Source organism: Chinchilla lanigera, unplaced genomic scaffold (assembly GCF_000276665.1).
Source record: "Chinchilla lanigera isolate Chin_1 unplaced genomic scaffold, ChiLan1.0 scaffold00136, whole genome shotgun sequence".
Classification (NCBI taxonomy): Eukaryota; Metazoa; Chordata; class Mammalia; order Rodentia; family Chinchillidae; genus Chinchilla; species Chinchilla lanigera.
Genome location: NW_004955537.1, coordinates 1882612 through 1906425, shown reverse-complemented (window position 1 = coordinate 1906425; position 23814 = coordinate 1882612). Strand labels below are relative to the sequence as shown.

Sequence of the window (23814 nt, the reverse complement as noted above, 5' to 3'; positions counted from 1 at the left end):
TTGTACAATATTGAGTGAGAAGAATTAGGATTTCAAGAGAGGATATATTGGGATTTCAGACTTTTTCTGAGTAGTTCTTTGACTAGTGAATGGGGTACTTGGTTTCCACCTTTATATCAGAACATCCAGAGCATCCTTGCAGTTGAGGATTTGAAATTTGACTCCAGTCTTAATTCTGTTCAAGCTGACAAATACAGTCATGCACTATATAACGACATTTCTGTTGACTGTGATCCACGTTAATGATGGTGTTTCCATAAAATTGTATTGCCTAATGACATCTAGCCATCTTTGTGTAGGTGAGTGCACTCTGTGATGTTCACACAACAAAATTGCCCAATAGTGCAGGTCTCAGAACATAACCCCATTGTTAAGCAATACATCACTGTACATATTGAATATTATTTACTTACCATGATGCAGAAGTCTCATGAAAGAAATGGATGCAGCCGAGTGCAGTGACATATGCTTATAATCCTAGCTACTTGGGAGTCCAAGGAAGGATTTCAAGTTCAAGGCCAGCCTGGGCAACCTAGCAAGACCCTATCTCAAAAAATAAAAAGGGGAAGGATAGAGGTAGCATGGATGAGGCCCAATCCTTAGTACCAAAAGAGAAGACAGAGTAGAATAAGTATTATATTTTGTGTAGCATTATAATTTGATCTCTCTCAGAATATACACACCTCAGTCATCACCACATCCAGTGTAATGAATTTATCCATTATGTCCAAAATATTCCTAAGACTTCTGTGCAGTTCTATCTTCCCATCCCTCTCTTAGCAAAGATCAAGTGATCTGCTTTTCTGTCCATTATATTTGTTTACATTTTCTAGAGTTTTATATAAATGGAGTCATTGTGTGTGTGTGTGTGGGCTGGCTTCTTTACTTAGTATAATTATTTTAAGATTCACCTACATTGTGGAACGTATCAGTAGTTCATTTCTTTTTATTGTATTGGGTTTGTTTATGTATTCACCCACTGATGATATTTGAATTGCTTCTAGTTTGGGCTATTACAAAAAAGCATGCTATGAACATTTGTGTACACGTCTTTCTATAAATATATAGCTTATTTGGAGTAAATTCTTAGGAGAGAAATCAGTAGATCATATAATAGGTATATGGTAACCTCTTAAGAAATTGCTGAACTGCTTCTAAAATAGTTGTATCATTTTATATTCTACCAGCAATGCATTAGAAATTCATATCCTTGTCGACACTTGGTATGGTCAGTCATTTTAACTTTAGCCATTCTACTAGGTGCATAGTAACACCTCAGTGCGGTTTTAATTTGCATTGCATTTTAAAAACAAATTTTGCCATTCCATATCTTCTTTATTGAAGTCTTTGTTCATATATTTTGCCCATGTTTAAAAATTGGGTTTGTTTTTTTATTTTGTTGTTGTTTTTACATTTTCTGGATACAAGTCCTTTTTTAAAAGATTTACTCTGCAGATATTTTCTTTTAATCTGTGGCTTGTGTTCTTCATTTTCCTAACAGTGTCTTTGAAGAAATTTTTATTAAAGTCCAATTTATTGTTCTATGAATTTTTTTGTGTTATATCTAAGAAATACTTGCTTCATCAGATGTTACAAAGATTTTCTCTTAAGATTTCTTCTATAAATTTTATAGCATTAGCTTTTACATTTAGCTCTGCTCCATTTTTCAGGATTTATTATGGTGTGAACTAAGGGTCATTTTCTAAAATTTCATTTTTAGTTGACTGTGTATTTCCACTCAGATCCCTGTCTCTCTGCACCTACCCCTTTAAATTTTTGCTCCATTTTGTATAAGAATTAAGGTACTTTGGTATAACAGACTGAACTGAATCCATTTTTTTTAACCCAGTCTTGAAATTTCAAAAAGGAATCTAAAAGTTGGTGTTAGAATGTGATTATGATCCTCTGGGGACAACTCCAGCTTAAGTAATCACACAGTTGTATAATAACAGAAATGTCTATAATAATGAATAATAATATATGGATATTATATTTTAATATTGTAGATATTCGGCTGTGTATTTCAGAAGACTTCTGGGTAATTTAGAGATTTTTGTTGTTGTTGTTTTAGGCATTATATGCCTTGTATGAATTCAAAACACAATTTTATGAAGTTTTTTCTTTGGGGGGGTATCAGAAATCGAACTCAGGACCTTGCAAGTGCCAGGCAGGTGCTGCAGTGAATTTTAAGATTAAATGTTTGTGGGGTAATTTAGAGAGAATCTAAAAAAGAGCACTAAATACATTGTATTATTTACAACAGATCCTATGAAAGAGTTGGAGAAATTCCGAACATTTTTAACTTAGAGAAGAAGGAATCCAAATGGTGTTACTGTTGTTAAATATATAACAAGTCATAATGAAGGGAACTCTTAATTAGCTTTCATTTTACATGATAGAATTTTCCTACTAAAACCTTTTTTTTTAAACCTTTTTTTTTGAATTACAATGAATTATCTTAGAAAAGATCATCTGTATTGTGAAGTTTTCTTTCTTTGGAGATAAAATATTAAGGAATATTGTTAGCCTACAAAATAGTTTACAAAGATTTAACAAAATGACCTCCTGAGGTTCTTTTTCCTCTGATTTTGTGATAAGAAGCTCTAAAATCACAGTTGTGTTCACTGATGGCAGTTCTTGCTCAAATATCAAAACTTTTATATAAATTGTGTTGTGTAAATTCTATGACCTGTAGAGGTGAAAGGAAAGTTGTGAAAGGCTAAAGTTTTGATGAGTCACTTTTACTATTTGTTGAATTCCCTAGTTTAAATTATGATTCCTATATTTTCATTTCAAATTAATCAAGGCTTTATTATTTTTTTTCCTTTTGGGAGGGGCTATCTTTCAAAAAGGTTAGTTCTCATAGGAGGTTTAAAAGCTTAGTTATTTATGCCTTAGTGGAAAGTAGTTTAATGCTCTTTGTTTTTCATCTAAATGGAGCACCAGTCAACTGTTTTTAAAAGGCGGAGTTTTTATTGGAGAGCAAGGACTTAATTTTGGAGTTTGTTTATTTGTTTTTTAAGACAGTCTTGCTGTGTATTTTAGGCTGCCTTTGAACTCACTGTGTGGCTCAGGCAGGCCTAGAACTCTTGGCAGTGCTCATGCCTCCGCCTCCTGAGTGCTGAGATTACAGGCGTTTGCCATTTTGGAGTTTAAAAGACTATCTTTAGGGACAATATTGTTAGCTTAGGGCAGTGTGAGAGAGAAAGAGAAAGGTACAGGAATATGCAGGTCTGAGGTTTTTTGAAATTTTTTCAGGAGCATGCAGGTCCTGGACCAAGCAAATGGACACACTTTTTTTTTCCTTGTTACATATTTTTCTTTCTGCTACAAGATACCCAAGTGTGAGTTTTGTACTTTTAGAACTGTAGATTTAGAAGTCCTTTGTGGCAGAAATATGGTTTTTAATGGGGTGTTTCAGGAATCATCGTAAAATAATATTTCTGTGGGAAAAGCAAAAGTTTTCTATACCATATATAAAAATTTAAAACAGTGGTTTTTGGGTATCTTGGCATAAATAATTGATGGGCTTATTCTCAGTTGAAGTTGCTAATAATGATTGTGTGATTTAGGGTGTGTAAGTTTAAAACCACTAAGAGATGGTCATTTAAAATTTAGAAAAACTGAAAGAGTATGGATTTGATAATAGCAAGTATTTATTGAGTGCTTGCTGTGTGTTAGAAACTGATCCTAGTGCTTTATATGTATTAATTTTGGGGTGGTTACTATTTTATCCTCATTGTACACATAAGGAATCTGAGGTGTAAAGAGGCTATTTTACAGCTTGGTTTAGTGGTGCAACCTGTAACCCTGGGTACTCAGGAGTTTGAGGCAGCAGGATTACATGTTCAAGCCAGCATTGCCAATTTATTGAGACCCTTTCTCAAAATAAAAATAAAGAGCTGGGCACTTGCTCAGTAGTAGAGTACTTGTCTTGCTTGGCCTGGATTTAGTTCTCAGTGGCAAACAGAGAAACAAGCAAGCAAGCAAACAGACTCCCCAAACTAAATGACTAATTTACTTTTTTAAAATCATGCAGCTAATGTAGAAAGAATTTGGATTCCAATCTAGGCAATCTTCTTCCCCCAGGGTCTGTTCTTTTTTGTTGCTGTTGTTTTTTGTTTTTTTTTGGAGGGGGAGTTTCTGGTACCCGGAATCGAACTCAGGACCTTGCGCTTGCCAGGCAGGCAGTGTGCTGCTCAGCTAAATCCCCAGCCCGCCAGGGTAAGATGCAACAACTAAAAACCAAGTCATTTAGTCAAAACTAAGACAATAAAACACTACCACTGATATGACCTCATATATGCTTTTAAACTGCTTTACCACATTGCTTGAGCCCCCCTCTGTAATTCACAGTTCTCAAGGAGTACCAACAAAGCCATGTCCCTTCTCATACAAGACAAAGGTTGATATTTTGCTTAAATTGAACCAGGAATAGAAGCTCTGATATTCATTGTGTATAACTAATTAGAAAAAAGTATTGCCATCTGTTTTTGTTTTTAAATAGCTGAAGTTATGATTTTATTTACAAACCTAGGATTTTCATCTTAAATTGCAGGCCACAAGTTGGTTGGGAATAATACCTTCCACAGAAAATCTGTATTTTCTCTATTTCTTCTTATGATTTTAATCAAAGTTTATTTCTGTTTTGAGATTTGGCTTTAAGTGGTGAGGAAGAACCAACACATTCTAAATTTTTCCTGTATTTCTCTTTTTGTTATAGTCTTGATGTATGGTTTGCCTTTCAAATTCCACAAATGATAATCTTTGTCACCAATTTTTCAGCCTGCAATATCAAGTCATTAATTAACTCTTTAAGAGAATGTCTTGTTTTAGGTTCTGTTGTATCACTTCACTGACAGATGCTAAATTCTCTGTGTGGTAGGAATTGCATTTATCTGCTGATGGAGACTCTTTTATAGTAAATACATTCAGAATCTGGAAGGTAAGCAATCCAGACCTGGGATGGCAGCTTCACACACGTCACACACACAAAAAAATCAGAGATCCAGGTTGATTCCCTTGGCATTCATGTCCTCAGTGTTTGGCTTGTTTTCTCAAGAATAACTAGTGATGGAAGATGACTTGTGGAACAATAACTATTATATTCATATTCAGGGAGAAAGAAAGGCAAAAGGCACAGTGCCATGCTGAGTAAAATCAGGATATATTCCTAAGGAAGGAAGTAAGAACAAGTATTTTACGCCATAGTTTCTGCTTCCAGTTGCCTTGGGTGTTGAGACACTGTACTGTAATAGGAATAACAATACATATTGACCTCAGAGATTCATATGATCAGAAGTATATAAAAATCACTGTAGTGTAATTACAAGGATTTCTTCTGAGTTCTCAGTTGCTCAATTTTTCATATGCTGCCAAGTCTTATGGTGAAATGCCAGGTGCCAGGAATGGAGTGGGAGGATTCAGTAATATTTGGGTCACAAGATCATTATCCTTATCATTACCTCATTATTCTTATTTCTTGTATTTCCCTGGTGTTTTTCCTCTTACTCCATTTAGGGAGAAAATACCTCTACCATTTCCTTACACTTTTTGATGTGTTGCAACTTGGAAACTTTTCCAAGTAAGCCGTTGGTACTCCTTGAGAACTGTGAATTACAGAGGGGGGCTCAAGCAATGTGGTAAAGCAGTTTAAAAGCATATATGAGGTCATATCAGTGGTAGTGTTTTATTGTCTTAGTTTTGACTAAATGACTTGGTTTTTAGTTGTTGCATCTTAATGCTCCTTACTCTTTAATTTTATGTAAAAGAAACTGCTTACAGGAGTTCTTTTAATCAGATACCACCATAGATTGGAGAACTTTAGACATAAGTTCTCCATGCTTTCCTTTCTCCCACAAGTAATGTGTTCTTTTATATTTGCCTCTATCTTCTCAGTTTTCTTTGCTATTCCAGTAGAACAGTTTCTATTTCAGGGTAGTCTACCTGTCAGTCTGTGCTCTGAGTCATACTTTTTTCCAACTTAGAAGACTGATTCTGTGAGTATCCTTCTCTTACATTAGTAAGTCCTCTGTTTCACCTCTTCCTTTTAGCATTTAACAGTATTTTTGGCTTATAACAGGTGTTAGTCTTACTGATATGGTGAAGGGCACACCCATACCTTTAGTGGGCAGTTACTATTTCAATCATGAAAGTTCTTTCAAGGAGCTGAGTCTTGTTGATAGTAAAGATAATTACACTTCTGTAGAACTACTGTGATACCCTATTATACGAGAAGGAGCTCATTCTGCTTAGAAGATGGAAGATGGGGAGGATATTGACCAGGATTATGTAGGGAGAGATGTTTGGTTGGTGTCTTGAAGGACAAGTAGAAGCTACCCAAGCAGAATAAAAAGGGGTATCCCAGAAAAGAAGGCTTTTATTCCTTAGCTAATTACTATGTTATTTTCAAATAGCTTGTACCTGGCGTGGTATTAGATAGCATTAGAAGTAGTAGTGTATGGTCTCTATCCTCTGTGGGGAGCGGGTAGTTGACAGAAAGGTGAGACTGGAAAGCTTAGGCCTGTGATCCAATTATATATATGAAGCAGCATGTAAAATGCCAAATTGAGTTTAGAGAAGGATTAATAAGAGATTAATATAAGCTAAAGTAGATGTAAATGAGTTTAGATTTAGTAAAGTAGGAGCAAGGAAGGCATTGAAAATGTTTGGATGTAATGATGTGAAAGCAATGTTGACAGATTTCTATTGGAGTATATGCATGGACTTGAGGTGATTAGCAGGGAGGGATGGTGAGAAATCAGGAGTCCAGGAGGTCAGCTAGGAAGCATGTGGAATGAGGTGAAGTAATGAGGGCCTGACATTTCTTAACCAGATTTCCATAACCAGATTCCTCAGAGCTTTCCATGCTGTTTTTAAATTTACTACCATCTGTTCTCTTCTACAAGTGGGTGTCTGTCATCACTATTCCACTAATAGGTTTCCTTCTAGAGTTACTGGTGATCTGGCCAAATCTAATGGTCATCTTTTGTGTTTTGCTTAATGGGAAATTACTTAGCCACCAGCATAAGTACCAACATTGGAGGCACTTTTGGCCTCACAACCAAAAGGGTATAAAATTTAATTATTTGCGTGCAGAAGTTTCATGTTTTAGTTTGAGACATTTTGTAGTGTATTTAAAATTTGCTGTAGCAAAACAGATGAATGTGAGTACAGTAACATAATTCTTACATAGATGTCTTTGAAGACTAGGGACCCTTTTTTTTTTTTTTAGACTATTAAGTTTTAACTTTCTTTAAGGCTTTGTTAAAGTTCTTTCTTTGAGGTTTTTTTTTTTTTTTTGGTTTTTCTCCGGTACCGGGAACCGAACTCACAACCTTGCGCTTGCCAGGCAGGCGCTTTTGCCGCTGAGCTAAATCCCCAGCCCCTGTTGAAGTTCTTTCTTTTCTCCTTTTAAGATGGCAGTCCAAGGGGCTGAGGATTTAGCTCAGCGGCAAAAGCGCCTGCCTGGCAAGTGCAAGGTCGTGAGTTCGGTTTCCGGTACCGGAGAAAAAAACCAAAAAAAAAAAGATGGCAGTCCATGTTCTTTCTCTTTTCTGAACTTTACAGCATCCAGAGCTCAGTCTTTTCTTTGATTCATTTTTTCTTGTATTTGCAGTTCTAATTGGACTATAGATACTTTCCTCTGACATAGTTCTGTACACATACAATTATAAATTCCTGTTAAAGGTATTATAACACATTTAAAAATTTTATTTTACTGAGACTCTCATAAGACCTTGTTACTTACACCGGTAGAAGGGAACAGAAGTTAAAGGTGGTTTTCAGTAGGGGTAGCTGCAATAAGAATTACATTCCAACTTGGAACATGCTCCTGTGTTGTTGGAAAACACATGTAACTGAGTGCTTTGCTAATTTGAACAACATAAAGCTCTAATGGAGATTTGGTTAAGGCAAATAGGATGACAGTGTGATATAATAATAGCTAGTGATAGCTGGGCATAGTGGCACATGCTGGTAATCCCAGCATTTGGGAGGTTGTGGCAGGATTGTTGTGAGTTTGAGGCCAGCCTGAACTGCACAGTGAAACCCTGTCTCAAAAAGATTAAAAAAAAAAAAAAAAAAAAAAGCCAAGCCAATTATTATTATTCATGGTACACAGTGTGAATGAAATGTGAATAATAGTAGCAGAACTAGTATTAATACCACCACACTAGTACCTAACAGTCATTAAACATTGTCTGGAAATGTTCTGAGTGCTTTTATTTTTATGTCTTGTAGGTACTGTTTTAATTATCTTCCTTATTTTATAGACAAGGTGTGGTAGAAAAGGATTGGGAGCCAAGAGATGTGATTAAAATATGTTTTTAACTAAGATCTGTTGTAATTCTGCTGGGTAGTCTGTGAAACTGGGTGAGCCTTTAACCTTAGTGTACCTTAATTTTTCATCTTTAAATTGAGGTTATTTATAATTTCTAGGGTACATTCCTAGTCATTTGTTATTGTATGATCTCTAAATATCCTGTCTCTTTATTTTCAAGTCCTTACAACTTTCTTCATGATTGGATCAGTCATTTCTGGCTATTACCATAGGGTGATAGGTTTTTTTCTTTTATTTTTTTGATTTCTGAAGGTGCTATTAGGGGAAATTTAAAGTTCAAGTTTCAGTGAAATGCGTATACCAGAAAAGGAGAGAATTTGAGAAGATTAAGAAGGCAAAACTGAATGAGACCATCAGAAAAGCAAGATAATAATAGAACTGCTTACTGGCAATCTAGATAGAATCCTCATAGCTGTCTTTTGATTTATAATTGCTATTGCTTAATCTAGTTTCCCTTAAAGTACATTTATTTTCCTCCCAAGATACTCCTAGACCAGTATTATTAACACTCATTGAATATTTTCTCTGTGTATATGTCAACACATTTAATTTTCAAAGTAATATTTTAACCATAGGTGGTATTACTGTTTCATTTTACAGGTAAAAAGTTGGAGTTAAGAGATAATGAACATTTTCACAGTCCTACAGCTGCTAACTGCTGGAGGCTGGACTTGAATTCTGATCTCACTGATTCCAAAGCCTGTTGTCTTTGTTAATCCTATGTTGCCTCCTAGAAGTTCATATTCTACTTAGAGTATTGCGCGGTGCTCTTCGCTAGGGGCCATTTGGGATAAGGGACCTATATACAATTTTCTTAGCCATAATTTTAGGGGGAGGTGCATTCCTGGGGATTGAACTCAGAGCCTTGCATGTACTTGGTAAGCCCACTCTAACTGAGCTACATGCTCAGCCCCAGGTGCTTTCTTTTGACTGAGATGTTTTATTTTCTTTTCCCCTTTATTTTGATGGCACTTACAGGTCTTTTCATTCTTCTCTGCTTCATTGCCAGGGTTACGATTCCTCCTTCTTTGATCCCAACGTAGAAGGGCTTACATCTCTGCTGAAACTTAACAATTGCAATGTGAACCATCAAGCTTCCTGTCTATATTCTCATGTTCAATTCTTAAAATAACTTCCTTCCTTTTCTAGAATGTATGTTAGCCTGGCATATTTTTGTATTCTTTTCCAGTGGTAATGGTCTGAATATTTTAGTCTTCAAGATAAATATATTAGTGAATCTAGATTACTGGACATTTGCCCAAACCTGTCCTTGCGCTTGTAATGTTTCTTTTCTTCCTGGCCATTTATATGATTTAATCTCTTATATACTCCTAGATGTTTAATTAGTTTTTATGAGCTGGTTTCTTCACCTTTTCTTTTTTAAATTACTGCCTGGTACTGCCTGTCCTCCTTTTCATGTGCTCACCAGTGTCCTTGACTTTGCATTCTTCTTTGCAGTTAACTCCCCCTGCTAGGTTGTCTTTTTGCTATTCTTGTCTGTGCTGCTTTACTCTTCCTGCCTCCCACCTGCTCAGTACCTTCTTTCTCTGTGCAAATTCCATTTCTCAATTACCTCTCTGACTTTTTGCCTCCAGTTTACTTTTGGTATTTGTTTGTTTGTATGACTCCCCTAAAATTTATATAGAAGAAATTGAGGTACAGATGGATAGTCTTGAGTTATTAAGGGCTTGTGGTGGTTTGACAAGTAAAGAGCTGAGCTACAGATGGAATTTTTTGTATCAAGATCTTGTTTATTAAAGTGGCAGACATTCATTTGTAGAAAGATTGCCATCAGCACCACTTTGTGCATATGTATTATAAACACTTTCAAAATATGTTTGTTGTGTTTTGAAGAGACGCAAATTAAGAAAAAAGATTGGAAATGTTGATCCTTTAAATATTTGGTTTGGTTATTAACATACTCAATCTTTTTCCTCCAGATTTAACTCAAACTTTCCCTCACTTTGGAACACCTAGATTTGTGAATATTGGATTGTTTTGAGAAGCAGGGGTTCTTTCCTTGATACTGACTAAGAAGTCTATTTACCTTCAGGATGACATCTGAACTGGAGAGCAGCCTAACCTCTATGGACTGGTTACCACAGCTCACCATGAGAGCAGCCATCCAAAAATCTGATGCGGCACAAAATGCACATGGAACAGGAATTTCTAAGAAGAATGCACTCCTTGATCCAAATACAACTCTGGACCAGGAAGAAGTTCAGCAGCACAAAGATGGGAAACCTCCATATAGTTATGCCAGCCTCATTACATTTGCTATTAATAGCTCACCAAAAAAGAAAATGACTTTAAGTGAGATTTATCAGTGGATTTGTGATAACTTTCCATACTATAGAGAGGCTGGCAGTGGTTGGAAGGTAAGAATTTTACTTAAATTATTATTTTTGTGTAGTAAGCAATGATAATAGTATTGAGTGCTGTTGAAAGTAAAACTTTGAGGAAGCTCATATAATTGAAGATGAAATTCTGATTGCTTTTTATTTTTAGGATGTCAGAATGGAATTTTTAAAGTTAGGTAACTAACATTTGGTAAACTGTTACAGTTTTATTATATTATTGGACTAACGGCAGACGATAAAAACAGTGAGAATATTGTCTCTAGTAGCTTATAATACCTACAGTGCAGACAAGTTCCTAGTGAGTCAAGGTAAAAAAACAGTATGGTATGGTAACTCATACAGTCTCCCTCATTCATGTCTTTTAAAAATGCTTTATTTTGAATGAATTGTAGACTTATAGCAGTTACAGAAGTAGTACATAAGATTCGCCTGAACCATATACTTCATCAGTTTCCTCTAATGTTAAGGAAACCATAGAACAATTAAAAAAACCAAGAAATTAATGTTGGTATATTATTGATTAGATGTTACTATTTTTCCCTTTCTGTTTATATTTTCTTAGTACAGTGGTGCCTCGGTTCATGAAGTTAATTTGTTCTATGATTTTGGAAAAGATGGCCATGCTTATTTGTGTGGGAAAGATGGCCAAGGTTGTGTTTGTCACCCAGTCCAGTTTGCAAACAAAAACAAAATTTTGCCAGTGCTTCTGTTTGCAAATCAAGTTGTTTGCAAGCAGAAGCTTTTGTGAACTGAGGTACTACTGTATATATATTTTACAAGATATTTGGTTTCATTGTGGCTTTTTAATGTATACATAAAACATTTTTATCATATCCATTCCCCCTCAGACAGTAATATTAACTACTGAGTAAATCATAGCCTTTATTCAGATTTCATGAGTTTTGCCACTAGTGTTCTTCTGTGTTCCAGAATCCAATCCAAAATCCGTATTGCATTTACTTGTCATGTCTCCTTAGACTTCCAATTTGTAAAGGTTTTTCAGTGGCCTTTTTTTGAGTGGGGGTGTCTTTTATGACCTTGACACTTTTGATCAGTAATGGTTGGTTATTTTGCAGTTTCCCTCAGTGTGGATTTGTCTGATAGTTTTTCATGATTAGATGGAGGTACTGCATTCGGGGGAAGGTAATATGCCCTCTGCAAGTCAGATGGTACGTAATGTCAGTATCTCATTGGTAATGCTAACCATGGTTCTTTGGTTAGGTGATGTTTCCCAGGTTTGTTTGCTGTAATGTTAGAATGTATCACTTTGAGGGGCTGGGGATTTAGCTCAGCGGCAAAAGCGCCTGCCTGGCAAGCGCAAGGTCATGAGTTCGGTTCCTGGTACCGGAGAAAAACCAAAAAAACAAAAACAAACAGAATGTATCACTTTGTAAGTAAAGTTTGGAGGAGATACTTTCTTTGAGTGCTTGCAAATATCTAGTTTCTTCTTAAACTTTTGCCTATTTTAGCATTCGTTGGTTGGTAATAATTCCAGGAATTTTTATTGTTTTCCAGTGATGAGTTTTTTCTTCCATTCCTTCTATGTTTATTAATATTCTTCAATAAGAGTTGTTCTTCTCTGTTCATTTATTTGTAATAGTGTGTACTTGGATATTTATTTCATCTTTGTGCTGCCACTGTCATTCAAACTGTTGTAGCTTTGACCATTATGAACTAGTACAGGTTGTACCCATTCTTTTATTTATTTGGCACTTTCTTCTTTCTTTGGCACCAAAAGATGTTCCGGGATCACTTTGTACCTTCCTTGGCCCGGCTCTGGAATCAACCACTGCTTTAAGAAACGGATTAATATACCACCCTATTAGTTAACTAGCTAACTTGTTATATAGCAAGTAATACAACGTACTTAATTTTGTCTTAGCACATGTTTTACTCATTTTCTTATGTAAAAATTGCCCAATTGTTTACTCTGTGACATATATGTGTGCATGTGTATTTGTGTGGAGAATATAGGGTTTTAGGTGTATGTATTCCAGATGTTATTTTCTCTTAGGCCTTTCTACTTTAATACATTTGTCTTTTCGTTTGATTACATTTATGAAAGACATTTGCTGATTGATCTTGCACCTGTGATGTGCTATTCACTGTGACTGCTAATCAAGTTTTTTTTTTTTTTTTTTGGTACTGGGAATCAAACTCCAGACCTTGTGTTTGCCAGGCAGGCACTGTGCCACTGATCACAGCCCAGCCCTTAAGTGTCTTAAGGGAAGGGATTGTAGCACACTGAACTTTTTATGCATCTGTTTGTCTTTTCCATGCGCTAGCACACAGTGCTTTCTTTAGAGTAGGCTTCAGTAAAAATGGTTGGAATTACATTGTGATTACTAGTTTCAGCTGACTTATCTACTTCTGTGCTTTGCTGCTTTCTGCTTAAATATGCTCATTTTTCTTCTGCCCATTCCAAATTATTAGCTACCTTGGTAAATAAATAGATTTTTTTGCTTTTGTTGACCTCTTATTTCCCTTTGGATATTCTTTTGCCCTTTGTCCATTAGCATTACTCTACTACATTAGCTCATGTGTCAACTATTTATCTCTTATTGTGTGTCCACATACCTTATTAAAACAGTATTGTAAAACTTAAGGAAGTGCTGGGGTTGTAGCTCAGTGACAAAGAGCCTGCTTAGCAAGTGCAAGGTCCTGAATTTGATTCCTGGTACCAACCAACCCCTCCCACCCAAAAATGTAGGGATTTTTTTCGCAAAGGAAAAAAATCTGTTTTCAGTAATTTTTGTTTCTGTACATAAATACTCAAATGGTAGTTGGATTTTCAGTTTTCTGTGTACCAGTAACTCTTTTGAGGGCTTTGTATCATTGCCTTAAACCACATAGTCGTATGTAGATACTATTGTCCACGTTTTAAAGATAAGAAAATTGAAGCTTTGAGAAATTAAGTAACTTTGAATTTCTCAGCTAGAGAATGGTAGAATCAAGGTTTGGAACCGCATTTGGTAGATTTGGCAATTCACTGCCCATGTTCTTAACCAGTAGTAAAAACTACATGGATATTTACTGAATTCAGCTTGCCAAGATAAACTGTTTTTACCTAGCTCTCAGTATGAGAAGTGATTGTTAACAGTATACTTTAAGTAAGTGCGTTTTACACACTATTTCAGTGAAGGATAAATAATTTTTTGTTGTTTTGTTTTTTTGAGACAGGGTGTTTTTATGTGGCTCAGGCTGGCCTGGGACTTATGGCAAGCGTCTTGCCTCAGCCTCCTCCCTCAGCCTCCCAAGTGCTGGGATTATAGGCATGTGCTGCCATGCCTGGCATTAATTTTTGACCCATTAATCAAAGCACCAGTCTAAGCAGTTTGTAGTGATTTATCAAAACTGTGCTTTCGGTCTTTACTGAGCATTATAGATTCCTGTGGTCAAGATTTGGGATGAGAGAGGAAATTCTGATAACCGTGTTTGGCAGTGGAAGAATATGATGACAAGGGAGTAGAAATGGCCAAAATTTGAATAAGAAAGCCTACCAGAGAGATTCATTAGTTTTTCCTGCCTTTATTTGTAGTGCTAGAGATAGAACCTGGGATCTTGAGGGTGCTAGCAAAGTGCTGCACTCCTGAGCTGCATTCCTACCCCAATTCATGAGGCTTTATCAGTGGTTGTCAACCTAATATTTGTAAGTGCCAAACAGGTGACATAAATGAATAATGTAAACAACAGCTAAACTGAAGAGTTATCTAACTTGAAAGGAATAATTCTGTTCTCATTAATTCTTACCTTTTAGGGCATGTGGCAGATATTCCGATATTCCTCCCCAACAAAAGCAAAACCTCTGGGTTTTTCTGTGTGATTTTTCAGTGTTGGCAATTCTAGTTTTCTTAAATACTTACTTACTCTACAGGTACTTGAAACATAAGTATGCTGTTTGTATTCAACCTGTGTACTACTAATTGGGAATCTCTGATCTAATCATGTCATCTTTTCAGCTAATTTATAGTTTTTCACTTACTAGATTGAAGAGATTTACTGTGTGTTCTTGTGAAGCACTGTGCTATGCTTTAATGCTACTAAGAAGCTTATTAGCACAGGGCTCCTGTCTTAGTTACTTGTCCACTCATTGCTGAGACAGAATGCCTGATGCCAAAAATTAAGGAAGGAAAGGTTTATTTAACTTACAGTTGGTTGAGGTTTCAGTCCATAATCAGCTGGTTCCAAGGCAGGGTGGCATAGTGAAGGGCAACAGTTCAAGGGGGCAGAAGACAGAAAAAGCAACAGAAGCAAAAAGGGAGGAGAGCAAGCCTCTTTTCCTCCCTTACATTGTAAGCAGGCTACCTCCCCTAGGGTACTGTAACACTCACACCATCTCTGTGCCCTCATCTTGCACAGGATGGGAATGTTTGCAAAGTGAGACCATGACCCCCTGTTGTGTCTTAGTTAAACTTCTCAAGTTGACAGTGTGTCAACCATTACAGCTCCCAAGGGAGTTTGTAATCTTTCTTGGATGAAGAAGGTACATGTAAATTTAATTATGATGCTATACCAAAAGCTTTTTAATAGAGTACTGTGGAGTGCTATCCTATAAATAGTTGACTAATTGGGCACACCCTACTGTGTGTAAGTCATAAACAACATGTCCATTATATAGGTGATTTAGTAAAAGATGTTAACTGGAGGGTTCAGTTAATGAGAGGTTATGGGGAATACGGTGAGTTTCTAAAGTGAATGGTACAGGCTGGGTGTGGTGGCACACGCCTGTAATCCCAGCTCTTGGGAGGCTGAGGCAGGAGGATTGTTGGGAGTTCGAGACCAGCCTGGGCTACAAAGTGAGCTCAAGGCCAGCCTGAACTGCATAGCGAGACCCTGTCTCAAAAGACCAAAAAAAAAAAAAAGTGAATGTTACAAAGAATGAGTACCATATTGAGAAGCTGAGTTGGATCTTTAAAAATTGGGATTTTTTTTTTTTTTTTAAAGTAAGCCTTGTCTCTAAACTTCCTTATACTGAGAGTATAAACTGCCACCTCCATTCAGCCTTCTAGCCTTCTGGGCCAGTGCTTGGCTAAATCTACACATGGGTATTTCCTGGTTTGTATTCTACCCCATTTTTAAAATTGCAGTGTATCTGTGAGCTGATGGTGAGAGGCAGACTAACTTGCCCTCTTTACTTGATCAAAATTGTAAGTAAAGTCATTTCCCCACTTTCATGGGCTATTCTTGATTGTGGGTGGGTGGACACATCCAAAAATCCAGAGAGCCAGGGTGAATTCACACCTAACCAAGCCCTGACAGGTAATATTATGAGAGTTAAAGGAAACGGGGATTATTAGAAAGCTGTTGAGGGAATTGCGCTATATTTTGAAGAAAGGAAGATTTAAGGGGATACTTGTAAGAATTCTTACAAATTCGTACACTTGGATACGAGAGTAGATCCTGTGACTATGTGAATGCCCAATTGAAGAACCTGGTCCAGGTTTTTGAAAATAGTATAGAAAGTTTGAGTTCGTTCCCTATTAACCTAATCAACCTCAGTCTGCAGTAAGTGTAAGTCTGCCTGAGAGTGCCAAATCTAGTGTGCTGATACAGTATTTCTTGCTAGTGGCCAGTCCAAGTCGTGGTCTGAAACTGCTTGGAAGTAGTTATCAGCCAGGCGTGGTGGTGCGCGCCTGTAATCCCAGCAATTGGGAGGCTGAGGCAGGAGGATTGTTGTGAGTTCGAGACCAGCCTGGGCTACAAAGTGAGCTCAAAGCCAGCCTGATCAAAAACACCAAAAAAAGTAGTTATACAGTTTCAACTGAAAAATAATAAGGTTTAGATACAAAGAATCAGGGAGAGGGGTAAAATGGGAAGAGGTACAAAATAATGTTGTTTTTGGAATAGGAGATCATGTGGGGCTGGGGATTTAGCTCAGCGGCAAAGCGCCTGCCTGGCAAGCGTAAGGTCGTGAGTTCGGTTCCCGGTACCGGAGAAAAACCAAAAAAAAAAAAAAAAAAAAGAATTTTAGAATAGGAGATCATATCTAGTACAATTTGCTTTAGGCAAACATTTAATATCTCTGAGGATTAATATTTCATGCTCTTTTTCATTCCTTCACCAAGTTTTATCTTCTTATATTTTATTTTTTTGTCTTTTTTGAGACAGGGTCTCACTATGCAGTTCAGGCTGGTCTTGAGCTCACTTTGTAGCCCAGGTTGGCCTCGAACTTGCAACGATCCTCCTGCCTCAGCCTCCCGAGTGCTGGGATTATAGGCGTGCACCACCACATCCAGCCCTGTCATCAAGTTTTAATATATTAGATGCCAAGAACTTCCTGTGTTCACTTTTTATATTTGTAAACGTAAAAATACTTTGAATGTTTCAGATGGAGACAAAAAGAAACTGGTTTGTGTTCTCTCTTGCACAGCTCTTTGTTTTCATATTTTAATTCACACTCCTAGATTCCTGTAGCACACTAGTTTGTTTGTTTTTAAACAGGGTCTTGTTATGTACTTCAGGCTGGCCTTGAACTCACCATGTAGCACAGGCTGGTCTTACACTTGCAGCAGTACTCCTGCTTCAGCCTCCTGAATGTTGGCATTACAGGTGTGAATCTGCTGTTTATCGTTTCTTCTTTGGTAGTGGAGGAGATAGATTAGGTAAAAGGAGGGTCATTTAAAACTTGTGAATATAGCTTGTATTAATTGAAGAGAACAGATAAAGATTTTAAAGCAAGTGTTGCTACTTTTCCAGAGATGCAGTCAACTAAAAGTCACATAGAGGTGAAAATTTTGCCATGACCACAAAATATAATTTTAATATTTAGTCAAAACTCCCTTTCATTTTGTGTTAGGGCATGGGAGGGAGCTTATATTATAACTCTCTGGATATTCTATAATGGAATGATTTTGAAATTTGACCCAGTAGAAAAGGAATTAAAATTTTTTGCTACTTAGGAAAATTAACCTATTAAGTTAATTTACAAAAGGAAAAATACAAAAGTATCGTGTGGATGTGTTATGCTACCCTTTTGTCTGGAGAAAAAATTGTATATTTGCTTATTACGTAAAGAAATTGAAGAGTACTGTACAAATTAAAAATGTACAAAATATATATACCTTTAGGCCATGCAGTAAATGAAACTGAGGTGGAAGGAATATAGAAGGAAAAATAGACTTTGAGTATGCTTTTTATATGTTTTACATAGTTAAAAACCAAGAGATTGATACAGGAAAACAGAAACTCCCAACGTGAACGATATCTGTGGTGAGTTCATGTTCTCTAAAATTGAAGAATGAATTTTAGGAACAACAGAGGTTAAGAGCAGAATATATTTATTGAGGGAAAGAAAGCTTCTGTCTAAGAGAGGGACAGAAGGGGGCTGGAGACTCTTGCCCAAGACTCTTGTCTTTTCTAAGGACTTTTATGGAGCAAAACCAGGATGTGAGTCGGGTCCATGATAGGGGGAAATGGGAAGTTACAAGGTGGGCATGAGGTGACACAAAACTATGGTCAGCCAATAAGATTACAAGTGTAATTGTTCAGGTAAAAATGATTAAATTGGGATCAAATAGGGAAGTGAGTCACTTAGCAAGCGGGCAAGAACGCAGAACAGGGGCTGGGAATTTAGCTCAGTGGCAAAAGTGCCTGCCTGGCAAGCGCAAGGTCACGAGTTCAATTCCTGGTACTGAAAGAAAAACAAAACAAAACAAAGAAAAGAACAGGGAACAGGGGCTTTTCCTGTAGGGGGTTGGGCTAGTGACTCTTCCTGGCTTTTTCAGGGTGATTGCTACCTATTTAGAATATCAATCCCTGATGTCCATACCTGGGGACATCATACCTAAAGAGGTATGGGGGTGCATTTATTTAGTCTGTTGTCTTGAGGTCTGGCCCACAGCAAATGTATCTCCATTTGCAAGGTATCTTATCTTCCATACTGGCTCCTTCGAGTGCGTGGAGCTGTCTGACTGCCTATAATATTTCTGTGTAACTCAGCTGCCTATAACAAGATGAAAAAAGGAAACCTTAGAATTGAATGCAAATAGAAACAAGCCTAACATCAAATTAATAGTATAATCAGACAGAAAAATTAAAAAGGCTTTGGACTAGAGCACTCTGATTGTACAGCTTCATGGAACACATTTTAAAGTGAAAAAGAACTGCGGGGAAATCGTGAAGTTTACTAAGTAGGTTAGTATTTGGTAGTCCCACCAGGCAACGTCTGAAGTGGTACCCTCCAAAGAGGAGACAGTGACATCAACTCATCCCACTCATGGGGTAGCATGTAGATTTGCTGATTTATATCACTGGAAAGAATTGTAAGCCAGGTGTGGTGGCTGAGGCAAGAAGATCATTGTGATTTTGAGACCAGCCTGGGCCCACACAGTGTTCAAGGCCAGCCTGAACTGCATAGACCTTGCCTCACAAAAACCTAAAACAAACAAAAAATGAATTGTAAGACATACCAGTGAGAGCCATAGAAAGATTTATTAGGCAGAAAGAAGGATGCACTCAGAAGGGAGAACAGGTTCTCATAGATTGAGGTGCTTTATGGCCTGAGGCTTGGAGAGTTTTGTGTGCCTGGGGGTATTCTCAGGACGCCTAGGGTGGGTGTTCCTAGTGTCTGTCAAGTTACTTGTTTAGTGGGCTAGATCAGAGTGTAGAGTATATGTATTTGAAGTTCAGTGACTATGCTAACCTGTAGTGCTGGTTCCTTGAGGATGGCGGTCACTGGGATTTGTGAAGCTATAGTATGGGGGGAAACGCAAGCCTAATTTACGGGCTTATTGTATCTCTAAGACCCTTGGAATTTTTGGAGTAAGTTTTCTGGAAGAAGAAAGCATTGTAACCTTGGATAAGTTTGTGTCCTAAAGCTGCAGTTTTCTTAAAAGTACAACTGTAGTTAAAATGATTTTCCTTGTTTCTTTTCTACTTACCTTTGTTTGTATCCTTCTGAGTTCCCTTCCTTACCCAACCCCCTTTAAGGGATGCTGCAGGGCGTGAGGCCCAAAGGTCCTTCTGTGGCTGCTTCAAGCTATAGGAGATGCTGACCCTTCCTAGCTAAAGGTTGACAGTCTAGTCCTGACTTACCTACATGTTAGGATCGGGTTTTGTGATATGAAGAAGTACAAAAGTATTATCCTTTGCTATTTTGGAAAAGAAGGCAAGGTCATTAGCAAGTCATTGAAACTTATAGGAATATATACATAATGTTCTGCTTTGATGATGGCATCCGCTTGACTTGGCGCTGTAGAATTCTGAAGATAAACACTTCATAAGCGTGTTAAACAAGCAGGAGCAAAAAATTAAATACAGAGTTATGGTGAATAGTGGCCCCCCAAAGTGGCGGAAGTCAGACAGAATTAGGCAGCTTTTGGATGAGCCTTTTATCTTTAATATTAACCACTGTTTGTACTGAGATGTGTTTATCTTGTTTTGTCAATAGAAGTATTTTCCTATTATTAATTACAGTTATGAAGGAATAAATTAAATGAAAGGAATCCATGCTCTTGTTTGACCATTGGGCCTTTAAAATTCTTACTACAGGGCTCAATGTGTGGGAGCTGGCCCCTGGTTTGTAGACCTGAAGATCTGTATTGTTATTGGCTGCAGCTAACACAGACTATGAAGTGTGGTGTCGATAATAGGAGGTAATATTGCTTAGGTCCTAGAATATCTCTGTTGGCGTTTTTATCTTATAGGCAGACTGTACATGAAGCCAAATCTTCACCCAAGGGATACTTGAATGTACATCAAAATAATATAGTGACAGTACCCTAAGAAAGGCTGAAGAATACATTGAAAGAGGTAGTGGGACTGGGAATCTACACCTCTTACGGTGGTGTTCTGTGTTTTGATATTTTTTCTTAAGTAGATCTTGTATGAGCTAGTGTGTTTAGAATCTCTTTTTAGTTCATTGTAGCTCTTACTGTTTTCATATTTTTCTTACAGTATTTACAGTTTTCAGTTATACTTTCTTACTGGATGTTTAAGATCAAGTCAGAAAAAGACTTTGAAAGTCAAAATTAATCTTTTTCTTTTTGTTAAAGACAGTCAAGGCTCCTCAGGGGTTAACTTTTGGGGCCTTGTGAGGAGCCTCTTGGTTCTACCAGTTGTATTATCTGCCAGGATGGGGAAAGTCACTTCTGTGGAAAGCATTCAGGATATTCTCCTCTCTGTGACCCTCCTCTTGCAGAAACCACATCGATTGGTTCCTAGTCTCTGGGGTCCTCAGGTTCCCTGTTTTGAGAGGTTGGGTGACTCCCCAGAGTTCCAAGAGCTTTTTTATTATTTTGCTTTGATAATAGCATCTGCTTGGCTTGATGCTGTAGAATTCTGAAGATAAAGACTTTATAAGCGTGTTAAACAAGCAAGAACAAAAAATTAAATGTAGAGTTATGGTGAAAAGTGGCCCCTCAAAGTGGCTGACTGTGGATAGTGGCTTACTGGATAGTCAGTGGCCAATGGCTGACTGTGGAAGGTGAAGGCCAGAATATTGAGTGTCCTTTTTGCTTGCTTGCTTATTGATTGATTGATTGTAGTTTTGGTCTTTAATTCTCAGTTGTTGAGCATCCAGAAGGCCAGTTACGTCACTCTTGAGATGAGAGTAATGAGTCTTAATCCTAACTATTGTCATTTTCTCCCAGATAGTGGGGTATTTTGAAATATAAAACGAAACTGGAAGACATTACCCACCCATTTTATTTAATGAGGGTTAGCATTAACTTTGGGAACTAGCATCATATCCTATTTGTCTTACAGGTGATGGCTGTCATTTTAAAATACTTAAGTTGTTTGTTAGAAACTGTACTCCTGCAGAATGATAGCAGAGAACAGTTAACAAAGTTTTATAACAGCAAAAGCAAATCTAAAGAAACTTTTATGGGGTCCAGGTCCTCTGATTTTGTTTCTCAGCGACCCAGCTGGCATTGGAGATGTGGGATATGGTTAGACTTAATGCTGGTGTAATGGGATCCACATATGGGGGTGTGGAGTACCTGATTTTGGGGCCCATGTCCCTCTCTTGTGCTTCTCAGCATTACCACTGGCACTAAGGTGAGATTAGGATAGACTTAGTGTTGCGGTAATAGGACCTGAATACTTGTTAGAGTCCTTTCTGTGAATCTCCCTGCATATATTTTAAAGAAAAACCAAACATACAGATGAAAGAAGACATAGAATAGGTATCTTGAAGCTTTGAGAAATGTTTTTGCAGTTGACAGAACCATCTTATCACTATGTATCATATACAACACTTTAAAATAACAGTTGTGACTGACATTATTATACCAGGACCATTGAGATTTCAAAAATCTTTGCTCAGAAATCTGCTAATAAGACATTTATGGATATAAAAATTATGTTTCTGTCATTACAAGTAATTCTAGTTTGTTTTTTTGTTGTTGTTGTTGTTTTTTTCCGGTACCGGGAATCGAACTCACAATCTTGCACTTGCCAGGCAGGCGCTGTGCCGCTGAGCTAAATCCCCAGCCCCCAGTAATTTTAGTTTGAAAGATAACAGTATGGTAAGATGTTTGCCTAAACTTTGTATTTTAGAAGGCTTTTATGCTTGGGGAACATAAATGTGTTTAACATACAAAGAAGTTAGCAATAATTAGCATCATAGCTACCTAGAAGTCTTTTATATATACTAACTCTAGAAGTCTTTTATATATACTAACTTAGCTTTTACTCTTGAGGCAAAATTTAGAATCCTTTAACAGGTCTGCATAGGATAATAGCACTGACAGGAGTCAAATGATAGCTTTAGACTTCCTATAAGTTCAGGAAACAGTGCTTATGACTGTATATGGCCTTTGGATTTATTTTATACATTAACAAAATATGTGTTTAGTTCATCCCAGTAGATCAAGTTGTAAATGGCAGGACTGCCCCACTGGGAAGATTTTTTTTTTTTTTTTTTTTTTTTTGGTATTGTACCAAATATAAAAAGTAATGTCAGAGGTTTTGATTATTTTGTGTAAAGTCTAGATACAACATGTATTATATAAAAGAAAACATTGATTACTTTGAATATATTAAACTATTTACTTCAACTATAAACTTTGTACATTTAAATAAGGCTCAGATACATACACTGTTTAGTCCTTAGGTGTGTGTGTGTATATATATCTGTATCTAGTCCTGTGTGAGTGTGTATAAAGCACCAAATGCACTGTAACCTAAGCGAATAAGTGTTTATTTGACCAGTTATAAATTGATCACTTAAACAAAGAGACATTTAAATAACATTTGACTTTCTTAAAACTCAAATTTCATAAAAAATTAAAATGCTAACAGCAGAAAACATAAAAAATTATCTTTATAAAAATAAAATCTTTCTTTCCTGGGGTAGTTGTAAATTTATAGCAAGAACACATTGGTGAACAGATGAATACTTTTAGAAAACCTTATTGCCTTAAACACGGAAAACTCTAAACTTTATTTTTTTAAGTAAACTTTCAATTATAGCCAACTTAGTGATATGCGATAACTTCTTATATAGTATTATACATTTAACTCTTGGTAATCTTACAAAGAATACAATCTTAAACCTTTCCTTTTTCAATTATTAATACTTGTAAGAACGCAGATACAGTATAGTGTTTTTTATAGACCTCAAGAAGCTAAGAGTACTTTTTTTGATTCAGTCTCACTGTGTAGTTTAGACTGGCCTTGAGCTCCCTATATCCCATGCTGGCCTCACACTCACAGTAATCCTGCCTCAGCCTCCTGAATGCTAGGAGTACAGGTGTGCACCACCATGCCCCACTGTAAGAGTGCTTGAATTTACATTTAGCAACTGATGGCTCATGTTTTGTTATAAACATACACATTTTTTTGGATTTACCTGTCTAAACTAATTTATATTAATTGTGACAATCAGGGTATTAGACAAACATAATTTTTTATTTCTTTGTCAAAGAAAACCCATTGCAGTACTTGAAACAGAGAGAGGAATGGTATTTTATCTTAAATATCTAACAAAGACTATTACTCTGATAGCTCTCAATCTAGCCAAATGCATGTTAGCAAATTTATTTATTTACTTACATACTTATTTATGTATTTGACAGGAGCTTGCTGTTTAGTTCAGGCTAGCCTTGAACTCACTATGGCCTCAAACTTGAGGCAGTCTTCTGCCTCTGCTTCCCGAGTGCCTCTGTCTGC

The 23814-nt window shown here is 36.8% G+C and overlaps 1 protein-coding gene across 6 annotated transcripts in view; it reads left to right on the top strand.

Moving 5' to 3' along the window:
- Foxj3 (forkhead box J3) overlaps positions 1 to 23814 on the top strand; it is a 119950-nt gene that overhangs the window by 29955 nt on the left and 66181 nt on the right. For all 6 annotated transcript variants that reach the window (XM_013507785.1, XM_013507784.1, XM_013507787.1 and 3 more), the window contains exon 3: positions 10395 to 10719. In XM_013507785.1, coding sequence (XP_013363239.1) covers positions 10395 to 10719 — 325 coding nt within the window. The remainder of the gene's footprint in view (positions 1 to 10394; positions 10720 to 23814) is intronic.